The following is a 12,333-nucleotide window of genomic DNA, read 5'->3' on the forward strand; positions in this document are numbered from 1 at the left end:
TGTTTTTCAAGTTAATTTTCCTTTTTTTCTAAATTAGTTTCTGAAAAGATCTAAATTTTTATTATCCTTAAACTTGATTAAAATATCATGGATACAAAGAATACAGCTTATCCGTTAATCTTAATTATTTATTTAGTCAGACGTATTCAAGGTTTTGTTGACGTTAAAGAATATTCTTGTAAAAGTTACTTTTATAATTTACTTCTTTTATGATTTTTTAAGTTTAGACTTTTAATTGAACAAAACTTTGTACTTTTAAATTTTTTAGTTTAAAAGGCTGTAAAGGAAAAAAGAAAGGGCGTATAGGATGAAACCTGAGAATCTCAGGCGTTGAATGACACAGAATGACACATATAAGACATCTATCTGAAGTTTCTGTCTCGAGAAATTGATATAAAACTGTGTCAAATTTATACGAAAATTCATATACGCAATTTTGTATAAAAGGTGTAGTATAAAACAGATCTTATTTCACAAATACGAAACCAATCTGATAACGACGATATCCCACAGAAACCTGAGAATCTCAGGTTTGCTCCTGTTATAATCATTTAATTTTTTTTGCATTTAAACAGATACTAGCTGACGGGCCCGGCGGTGCCCGAGAAAAAAAAATTTTAAAACCAAATTTAAAAAAGAACTTTTTTAGCCTATAACATCCGAAGTATTGTTTTCAAAATAGATAAACACGTTTTATGCTAACATTGGAATGTTAATCACTGTAATTTGAAATGAGTCTAAAAATTAAATTTTTTTCCTTTGCATTTTTTCTGATTAACTTCTTATTTTAGAAATCTGAACATTATTTTTGATTAGTTTGTTGACTTTTTATTTTTGCAGAATCATAAACTGTGCAGTGATTTTTTAAGGCTAAAATGGCTTAAAAATTAAATATCTTTGGAACCTGATAGTGTAAATATCAGGTCCACAACATCGGTTTCAAAGTTAAGATTTCAACATTTGAAATTGAGCAGTGTATTTAGTTCCTTTCAAATATTTTTTTCTAATCTTCCTTTGTATTTTTGACCATACAGATATGATGATCATTCTTGAATACTAGAGCATTGTGCGAAATTGTATTTTATTTTTTTCAATTTCTTTAAAAACCTTTTTTATTAAAAAACTGTATTTGATAATTTCTTAGATTGTGCATGCATAGAATTTTTATGACTGTTTTGTAAAATTTTGCATTTTTCGTACTTTTTATACATAAATGGATAGTTTACACATGTTTAAATTTAAAACGTTTGCTTTATAAAAATTTTAAATGATAAATAAATACCAAATATAAACAATACAAAAGAATTTAACGATTAAATATTATATTCCGAAGATAAAACTTTGTTTTCAAACTTATTGGTGCGTTCTTTTGAAGTAATACTTTAGTTTTAGATTTCCTTAATCCCTAATTCGTTTCTAAAATTTATCGAATTTGTCCAATATTTAGTTGGGTGAACGAAGAATTTCTGGTTGGGCAATGCAGAAATTTTAAATTTAAAAAGCACAGGTTAAAAAATTCAACATTTTGCTGGTATCTAGTAATTAAATGGGGAAATTTGTGTGTTCCAAATCTGTGCTTTCTTGGCTTAGCCGACTACCTTCGGCGTCAACGGTTGAACCTGGTCCGTAGACTGTAGGATAACTTAGCTAAGCGATCACACAAAGAAGTTAAGTTTTTAAATTAAACTCCGATCTTTTAATCGTTATACTTTTGCAACCCATTGTGGTAGACTTTTGATATTTCTAACTAAAATTTCTATTGCATCAATTGAAATATCAAAGATTTACACCATCAAGTTGAAAAGATGTAAGAATTGGAAATTTGATTTAGTGAGAAAAAAGTTAATTTCTTTAGATAGGAAGTATAATTAGTTTAAACTTAAAACTAAGCAGTTATAAAACAATCTGAAGAACTAGGATGCTGTGCAAAACTTGGTCAGATTAGGTCAGGTCAATCTTGTCGATTATTCTGTAATTATTAGGCATCATCAATTTTGGCTTGGATTTTAAAGAAGCAATTTGCCAAAATCCTAATCAATTTGCTTAACAAATTAGCGTTTCAGGATATATTGTCTTTGTTGATCTTAGTTTCTCATGAAAAATTCTGGCTTGTACAGTTTGACCCACAAAGGATGAGACCATATGGCCAATGGAAAGTTAAATTTTATCTTCTGTCTTTTATATAGTATTTAAATGATAGATTAATATTTTGACCAAAGAGAAAAACAAGTTTACAGCTGCAGGGGATTATTAATGTAAGACATAAGGCAGATTAGTTATCGTACAATCGTCCCTGAAGTCTCATTCTTTGTGGGTCTTTCTTCCCATGCACAGCAAATATTTCCTTTCGTCATTTTATAATTTAAAAAAAAAAATCTTTTGGAATAACTTTATTAAAATTTTAAACCTTGTGATCAGAAAACCAATTAATTGTTTAATTTGTTTCAAAAAAAGGAAAACACACATTCCAAGAAATGTAAAACTGGTTTGATACCTTACACCAAACTGACTGTGCGCCAAACTCCAAAAAATTCTTCAACAAAAAATATGAAAATCCATTAACTGATTTTGAAGAATCATTGCTATACGTTTTAATTTACATTTCAGATTCGGAAACAGTAATAAATGAAATGAAATTTTAACTTGAAAGTTCAAGGACAAAATTTCGAGAGTTGAGACCGTTTCTAATTATTTGTTCAGCCAATTTTGTTGCATTTGAGCTCTTTTCGGGGGTTGAAATATCGACTCATGCTTTATTTTTACAGACTTTTTCCTTTTACAGATAAGATAAACTATGGAATAATGATACATGCTCTCTCAAGGAAAAACTGTATTTATCAATAAATATAATCTGAATTTACCTTGTTTGAAGTAGGTCTATGTAGATAAATAGAAGAAACAATAGACTACCAAGGTACAGGTATACGTAGAACAGTTGATAGTATCCTAAATATACGTAGAACAGTTGATAGTATCCGAAATATACGCAGAACAGTTGATAGTATCCTAAATATACGTAGAACAGTTGATAGTATCCTAAATATACGTAGAACAGTTGAAAATATCCTAAATATACGTAGAACAGTTGAAAATATCCTAAATATGCGTAGAACAGTTGAAAATATCCTAAATATACCTAACTTCGTAGAATAGTTGATAATGTCCTAGTATCCTAAATATATGTAGATCAGTTGATGGTATTCTAAATATACGTCGAACAGTTGATATACGGTGGTAGGCGATTATATCAATATAATGAAGACGACATTTTGTTAGAGTTTTATGGTTAACAAGCTTTTTCCGAATTCAAAGTTTACAAGTAATTAAAATGAAGCTTTTTTAATTGACAGCATCTCATTGTATCTATGTTTTTGTGTATCCATGGTGTTATAAAGCTTGATATATAAAAAATTAAATCAAAAGTCGTCTTCTTTACATTGATAAAACCGCCTACCACCGTAGTATATTAAATATACGTAGATCAGTTGATAGTATCCTAAATATATGTAGATCAGTTGATGGTATCCTAAATATAAGTCATTTTTACATTATTAATAAAGTATTGTTTTGTGTTTATTGTGTTATAATTCGAGCGTCGTGAAGGAATTTAAAGTCATGGGATATTTACCTTCATTCAAATCTTAAAATATCGTAAATATACGTAGATCAGTTGATAGTATCCTTAGTATGTGTATATTTCAATTGATAGTTTATGACAATATGTAAAAAAAAAGTAAAAAGTAGATCAAGCATTGATCTCGATATCCACCATTCTAAAGTTTTCAGCTCTGGAATAACAGAAAAAAATATTAAATTTATAATACTAACCTTCTGATATATTAACTGCAATGCTCTCCGCCAGAGGCAGTGCGAACCCAAGAATAACCAAAATATTCGCATACAGAGCAGTTACTGCTTTCTGCAGGGCATCACTGCAATACATGCACCTATATATACTTCAGGATACAGGATACAGGATATATGATACAAGATATAGAGCAGTTAGTACTTTCTGCAGGGCATCACTGCAATACATGCACCTATATATACTTCAGGATACAGGATACAGGATATAAGATACAAGATAGCGGTTAGTACTTTCTGCAGGGCATCACTGCAATACAAGCATTTAAAGATTAGGGAAGGATTTAAATCGGTGATTCAAATTTGAACTGGCGGTTGGCAGTTCAAATTCATTATATTAATCCCAGGGTATACAGTTACATGAAAATTAGATTTTTGAAGAAGAAAAAATTCTTTTTTTTTAGTCTATGTTACTCCTCGGGCACCCGGGGGTTCCCTCAACAGAATAGATACTCAGATATAGTGGATAAATGTATTGAAATATTTATATTTATTGTATTATTATATACTTCAAAAAATATATAAATGTAAAAATATCCAGTATTTTCCTAAATATTGAAAAGCAGGAGGGGAGAGCCGCAGAGGAAAGAAGAGAAAATTTTTCTAAAAATCAGTTCATGCAAGATTTGGGATAAAAGAAACTCACAATTTACGTAATTTTACTTAGTGAATTTAATATTGATTTTAACATGGAATAGAATTTCATACAAGACTCTAATTCTAAATTAATCATTGTTTATATTGCCAACAAAAATTCAATTCTTCATAAACCGTACATTCCTGATTTTTACAGAAAATTTTTTTTAATAAAAGTAACTTGTCATGCACGGTTGTTAATATTAATTTTAAAACAATCAAAATTGCAATATTCAAAACTTTAAACCTTATGGTGTAGACCTTTGATTATTCAAACTATGAATTAATGTTGCTACATAAAGTAGTTTGAAATATCTAAGGTTTCCGAAATATTATATTGCTTAGCAAAATCCAATAAATAAAAGTTTTGCTTTTATTGGGTTTCATTAATTACAAAAATATTAACCAAAATTATTGTTAAAAAAACTACTGTAAAAATTGTTTTTAGTGAAATCATAAGTCGAAGTAAATATTGTGTATATTTTAACAAAGCAAACTTATCAGGTTTTTAATTTTTAAATAGGATAACAATCTCAGATTCTCGTAAAGCCTTTTAAAACTCTAAAACCTTTAATGTTTTAAAAACGAGCCTCTGCAGTTCCTTCTGGAGTAAAAAATCATATTCTGCAATGCAACCTGATTTTCAATACAAATTTGGAAACCAGATTCAGTGTTTAAGAGAAGGAGAGGGGGACATTGTTTAAGAAAAATAAATATTCGAGAACAAGAAAATTGTTATTTCAAAAGATGTTTTCCTTCATGTTTGACAAAATTGCGTTTAAAAGGAAAACGTGTTTATTTTTTATTTCTCGTAATTGAGTGGATGTCATTGTCAAGCTAATAATTGCTCGTCAATTCTAATCAAACAAATACAATTCAGTCTAGGCCTAAAAATAAAACTTAAAATATTGAACATGAAAAATTACTCAATAAGTAAAGTCGATTTTTTTTTCAAATGGAATAAAAACCATTCATGAAAACTTTATTTGAACTAAAAAAAAATAATTAATTCGTTAGCTTTAGCAACCTTTAGGAATGAGAAAATATTAATCATTTTGACGAACAAATTTTTTTATAATGAAATTGAATTACCATTCATTCAACATTTAGTGAAACATTTAAGAGAAAAGAATAAATTTTTCGATTCAATAATTCTTTTATTAATTTTCTAATGAAAATTTGTAAAAACATGTTTCCCAAGAAAAAGAAATATTGGAGAAAAAATTACCAATGGCCTAATATTTTAGTTTTTGAAGATAAAAAAGTTGAAAAAAAATATTCTAAATAAGTCTCTATTCTCTAAACATAAAAATTTTCTTTTTTTAAGTACAATTGTAGTGTCTCAAACCCAACTGTTCTTTTATGGAGTTATTACTTAGGAATTTATCGTTGAAGAAGATTATGTTAATTTCTAAGTTTTAATTTCGAAATTACATAAAACAAAACCTGTTTCGGTTTTGCATCTATTTTGGTTTGAATATAAAAGATTAAAGAAGAGATCTTTGCAAGGCCGCTGAGAGAAATGTCTAAAACCAAAAAGAAAATATTTGCAAGAAGGACACAGTGTTTTACAAAGGTACATAGTAAGACCATTAAAACTGCAGGATACTTAGATTATTGTAAGAATCAAATTATTTACGAAAATTGTCCAATAAGCATGAAATTCACCCACTGTGCAGTGTACACAGACCCAATTCCCTTCATTAGTTGATTTTAATGCCAACTTGTAAAACTAATGTCTGTATAACAATATCAAAACACACAAGATTGCTTTAATGTCGTCTCATCTTTCCATCGTCCCATCGTATAAAAAATTGTTGCACTGACTGATCCCTAGGGAAAGAGGAGAAAATCCTATATGAGCTGAATCCTCCAGAAGTTTGTACACGGTCTCTTCTGCAGTACAGTTCATATATATTTAAATACCCACCGTTGTTTATTTTACTCAATTGCATTGTCTATTTGAATAAAAATGCGCGATTTTTTAAATGCATTCTTCTAAAGGACGTTAAGTAACTTGACCCCCCTCTTTTGGGGGAATCATGGGGTCTAAACGCAGTAAAAGATATTCAATATGATTAAAGAGTAAGTCAGTTGATTCAATTTTATGGACTGCCTTGAAACTGCATGTACGGATGATTAGAAGAGGTCATGAAAGTGATTTCTGTCTCCCGAGATGTTTTTCTAGACTCTGGTAAACGATCTGGTTTTCTGAACTCTGGGTTTTCATATTTTCTGAACGCAGAAAGGGAAAGGGGAAGGTTTCTCTTATAACCTTTAATTTCCTGGAGACATATTTTTCTAGTTTTATTAGTCTAATTTTCGCCTTGTTGTCAGACGTGGTAGAATAAGATAAAAAAAAATAAAAAAAATGTTGATTAGGAAGACGACATTCAAGCACTCGGTTTTGTACACTGAGCAATATAGTTGAATTATTAATATTGCAAAAAGTGTGTCTATTAGTTTTTCTAATTAAGTTAAAAGTTTCTATGTAAACTGCATAGCTTCTTATTGTTTGTTAGGCTATTTAATCATAACTCGAGTCTTGCAGTCGTCTTCCTCATTTAGGGAATTAATTAAAATATTCTTAGTTTGATTTAATAGGTCGATTTTGCATGGAAAACTTAGATTCCAGACAAAGTTTTGTTCCCAAGCTATAGTTCAATATAGAAATATATTCCTTATTGATTTTGCCCCAGGTTAGTAAGGAATCTGAGTTAGTATTAGAACATGAACACAAACAGGAACTGTTACAAGAAGGTTTGGGATAAATGGGTTAACATCTACTGTTAAATATTCGTTTGGTATAAATGGGTTAACAATTCTAGATTTACATTCAAGTTAAACGTAAATCTAGTGTCAGATTAAAGTTTGGCATAAATGGGTTTACATCTACTGTTAAATTATCGTTTGGCGTAAATGGGTTAAAAACTAAATAAAAATAAAATTTAGGTAATTTAAGAAAAGAATAAATGGGTTAACATTTAACTTGTATTAGTTTTAAGTTGTGGATAAAAATGTGAACATCTACTGTTAAAGTTATGCTTTTTGATAAATGGGTTTAAAACAGTTGTTAGAATTAAATCGAGGACAAAATGGGTTATCAATTGTCCTGTTGTAAATTGCAAATGCCACACTGGTGTTGTTATGAGAGTGGGTATAATTGGGTTAACATCTGGTACAAGATTTAGGTTGGAGATCGCATCCAGTGGGACTTATAAAACTGTGGAAAAGGAAGACGACTTAAGACTCAAGTTATTATTTTTAATAGTTTAATAAAAAGCAATTGTGCAGTGTATACAGAACCATTTCACTTAATAAGTTTATTTCAATTTGCAAGTGAAAAGATTTGCCTTCTAACAACTTTAAATGAACATAAATTTGCGTAAATATCGTCTTTCTATTCCACAGCATTTTGGGGTGTGTGTTTTCAGGCACATTTATTGTGAGGACAATAAAACTGATTCATGCAATTTTTAAATAAATAATTCATGCATGTGGTGGATTAAAGGGATTTCAAGTGACCCTCAAAACAAAGATGACAATGTCTGATTTACAACAGTGCCAACAATGCCTGATTTACAACAGTGCCTTAAAAGCTTTGTCTGATCAAGCATGAAATAGAAATTAATGTTTATAAAGTTATTATTTTCAATTGGGGATTTTCTTTAAAGTTGACTTGCGCATTTCTACTGCAGGAAATATAGATATATAAAATATCAGAATTAAACATTTAATGATCAGAAAAAGGTTTCAAAGGTACCATTGTGAATTTGGCATTACCATCTTACGCTTACAGTCCCTTTAATATTATAGATTAGCACACAAATATTTTTAATATTTTAATTAAAAAATGAATTCCGTCCTTCTCCCTGTTAGTTTGGTTAGATTCACATTCATCATCCTTACTGTGAAATCCCATTTAATGATCTATCAGTCCTATCAGGCTTCTCCGTCCTGTCCCCATACTCATCCATTCTCATCATTAACATTATTCCATTCTAGGATACACTTATAGATGATAATATTCCATTCTAGGATACAGAGATAGATAATATTCCATTCTAGGATACATAGATAGATAATATTCCATTCTAGGATACAGAGATAGATGATAATATTTTATTCTAGGATTCATAGATAGATATTATTCCATTCTAGTATACATAGATTGATGATAATATTCCATTCTAGGATACATATATTGATGATAATATTCCATTCTAGGATACACATATAGATGATAATATTCGATTCTAGGATACAGAGATAGATAATATTCCATTCTAGGATACATAGATAGATAATATTCCATTCTAGGAATACATAGATAGATGATAATATTCCATTTCAGGATACATAGATGATAATATTCCATTCTAGGATACATAGATAAATGATAATATTTCATTTCAGGATACATAGATGATAATATTCTATTCTAGGATACATAGATAGATGATAATTACTATTCTAGGATACATATGTAGATGATAATAATCCATTCTAGGATACATAGATAGATGATAATATTCCATTTCAGGATACATATAAAGTTTACAATATTCCATTCTAAGGAAGAGAAACTGAAATTAGTGAGTAAATAAAGACGACTTTCATTCAGCTTATTACTGGTTAATTTCTAAGATTTCCCAAATTTTATTTAGATCAATTCTTAATAAAATGATAACAATGTTCATTTTAATTTTTTTCAGTTACGTAGCTGGAGGGGGAGCAATTGAACAAGTGCCCCCCCCCTCTTTTGTAAGATAAAATTATAAGTATAGGAGGCCCCCCCCCCCCCCTAAAAAACATGTTTAGATACGGATCTGGACATTAGAAATTTCACTCAAGAAATAGAAATATCCTGCCTTTCCCGTGAAGAACTTTAAGTCTTTGTTTAGTTATTTCCCAGAATTTTCCAAAAGAAATCTGTTATTCGAAATTGCAAAAATATTCGAAACGAAGATGTCGTGTTTTTTCTAGCAATTTATTTTAGATTGAGATTTCAGGCCGGCGACCGGACGTTTTCTGTAAGGGAGGAGAGGGGGGGGGGGAACCCCCACTTAGACAGTAAAATAATTCATATTTACATTTGCAGGGCTACGCGAAACCAAATTTAGTTTTATATGTTTAAGTTTTCTAAGATAAAGATTAGTTACGGCTTCTGATCAGGTGCATGAACTATTTGATAAATAGCAAAAAAAAGGGTTAAATGGTTTCGAAAGTGAAGGTTCACTGACCAAGACATCTACATCATCGTGTAACATGTTTAATAAAAAGCGATATAAAATGCAACGTTTATTTGCTTTTACTAAAGTAAAAGTCTACGTTTTCTCTGACTTGTAAGTTGACTTGCAATAATTTGAAACCTTTAATTTATCATTTACTAGACACTTTTGTTGATAGATTTAGCATTTCAACAATGTTAAAATTTTCATATCTAAATTCAATCAAAACTTGCCACAAACTCTGATTTTAATCCCTCTATCTTTGCAACCCGATATTTTATATTTAGAAAGAAAGAAAATTAGTTATATTTGACCTACTGGTTAGTGCTAAAAGTTATCGTATGAGACAAGAAGATAAGACTTTATTAAAAACATGAAATCATGCAGTTTGCACAATACTACATATGGTTTTCATTTTCTTGTTTTTTCCATACTCATGTACTCCAGTAACTGCCGTCAAGTAGGGCTGGGCACTGGCAGCCTCCAATAATGTAATGGCATGTTCGATACACAACAGTACCTTTTAATATGAGTAAATGAGATTGTGGTTTCCATATAAAATGACTTGCGGATTTATGCTGAAGAGACAATTTAACTTGAATTCTTTTTTAATAAAATATTTTCTTAAGGCTTTTAACATTTTCTTATTATTAATTTTGATGGGGATTATAACACTCCTGTATGCTGAGTCCATTAGCGCCTGATCCAATCAGGGTTCAGTCATGTGTTTGTTGTCTATTCTGAACCAATAGAAATAGTCTGGTGGTAACATCTATCTTTTTATCTATCTTTTTATCCAATTAGAGATATGAATCCTTCAATCGATGCTATTAGTAAATGGAAATATTTACTTATACTGAAACTAAAATGATAATGCTAGAACTGACGAGGTTCAGTCCAGACCGGAATATATTTACAATAAAATGTGGAGCTGACATATACTTTAACTCTATAGAGGTATAGTCCATCATTAACACACAATTTTGAATTAACTTGAATTGTTAGAATTTGGCAAGTTTTAAGATAGAAAAACGTACAATGACATCTTTATCATTCTTGTTTCTTGGACATGCTGTTTATTAGATTAAAATTAGTTTTAGAAAACGCCTACACAGTCCCTTTGAATGTTTAAAATAACGGATCGAATAGTAGGCCTACTGCCCACTGGCCCAGCCCTAAATATGCGGTAAATAAAAACACGCAGACAATGTTTCCCACTTGAGAGTATAGTTGTAACTGAGGTTAAACTCTAGGAGATATATACAATCCAAATATATTTCATAGAAGTAGCAAAATATCCTTAAACATATGCTTTGTAGATTTAAACAAGGGATTCGTCCAAATATATATCCTAGATCAGTATCTTGTATACATGTACTGTAGATTTAAACAAGGGATTCGTCCAAATATATATATCCTAGATCAGTATCTTGTATACATGTACTTTGTAGATTTAAACAAGGGATTCGTCCATAAATATATATCCTAGATCAGTATCTTGTATACATGTACTTTGTAGATTTAAACAAGGGATTCGTCCATAAATATATATCCTAGATCAGTATCTTGTAGACATGTACTATAGATTTAAACAAGGGATTCGTCCATATATATATATCCTAGATCAGTATCTTGTAAACATGTACTTTGTAGATTTAAACAAAGGATTCGTCCATAAATATATATCCTAGATCAGTATCTTGTATACATGTACTATAGATTTAAACAAGGGATTCGTCCAAATATATATATCCTATATATCAGTATCTTGTAGACATGTACTATAGATTTAAACAAGGGATTCGTCCAAATAGCAAATAGCTGTACATACTTGACCTAAATATATGTCACCTTACGTTTGAAAATAAATTTTGTATATAATCTTGGAGAACATTTCAACTAATGTGAGAAAATTTCGTTTTCCTAGTTATGTTTGACACTTGTGACGTCGTGTATAATTGGTCCATTTCTCTGTTGCCACCTATTGTACTTGATAATCTATTTGCCATGGGTTGGGCAACTTTTTATTTTTAAATTTAATGTTATCTTAGGGATGGGTAACTTTTTAATTTCATATTTAAAATGATCTTAGAGATTTAAAACTTTTAATATTTCAATTTAAAATGATCTTAGGGATGTGCAACTTTTAGCTTTTAGATTAAACATAATCTAAGAAATGTGCATTTTGCGAAAATCTTTCAAACTTCTTGCTTTAAATAAATGATCTAATAGATTTCATAGTTTAAATATCTAAGATATTACTAAATTTGGTTGCAAAGATAAAGGTAATACAAATTTAGAGTTTGAGGCGAGTAATCAGTTCCTTTCTAGAAATGATTTCATTCAATTTGCGTAATTTTTGACAATGAAATGCAAGAGCATATTATGAGCTCATTTGTGAGGATCACTTTATATGCAAAAATGCAAGATTGAAAAAAATGAACGGAAAAAAAATGCATCAAATCATCAAAATAAAACATTGAAAAGTATTTACATTTTCAGTTTGTTCTCTGGCAACATTAATCAAAGAAAGACACACTTAAAAATACAGGTTTTTTCTCATTTGTACTAAGAAGCTTTAGGCAGTTTTCATGGTGTACCC

The 12,333-nt window shown here is 29.7% G+C and overlaps 1 protein-coding gene across 1 annotated transcript in view; it reads right to left on the reverse strand.

The window, feature by feature from the left end:
- LOC111700854 (otopetrin-2) overlaps positions 1 to 8,517 on the reverse strand; it is a 35,281-nt gene extending 26,764 nt beyond the window's left edge. Inside the window, exons 1-4 of the mRNA XM_023471912.1 lie at positions 8,410 to 8,517; positions 3,829 to 3,947; positions 2,862 to 2,946; positions 2,390 to 2,533 (exon numbers count right to left, since the gene is read on the reverse strand). Coding sequence (XP_023327680.1) covers positions 2,390 to 2,533; positions 2,862 to 2,946; positions 3,829 to 3,947; positions 8,410 to 8,492 — 431 coding nt within the window. The 5' untranslated portion in view covers positions 8,493 to 8,517. The remainder of the gene's footprint in view (positions 1 to 2,389; positions 2,534 to 2,861; positions 2,947 to 3,828; positions 3,948 to 8,409) is intronic.
- Between the last annotated feature and the right edge of the window lie 3,816 nt (positions 8,518 to 12,333).

Source organism: Eurytemora carolleeae, unplaced genomic scaffold, assembly GCF_000591075.1.
Source record: "Eurytemora carolleeae unplaced genomic scaffold, Eaff_2.0 scaffold366, whole genome shotgun sequence".
Taxonomy (NCBI): domain Eukaryota; kingdom Metazoa; phylum Arthropoda; class Copepoda; order Calanoida; family Temoridae; genus Eurytemora; species Eurytemora carolleeae.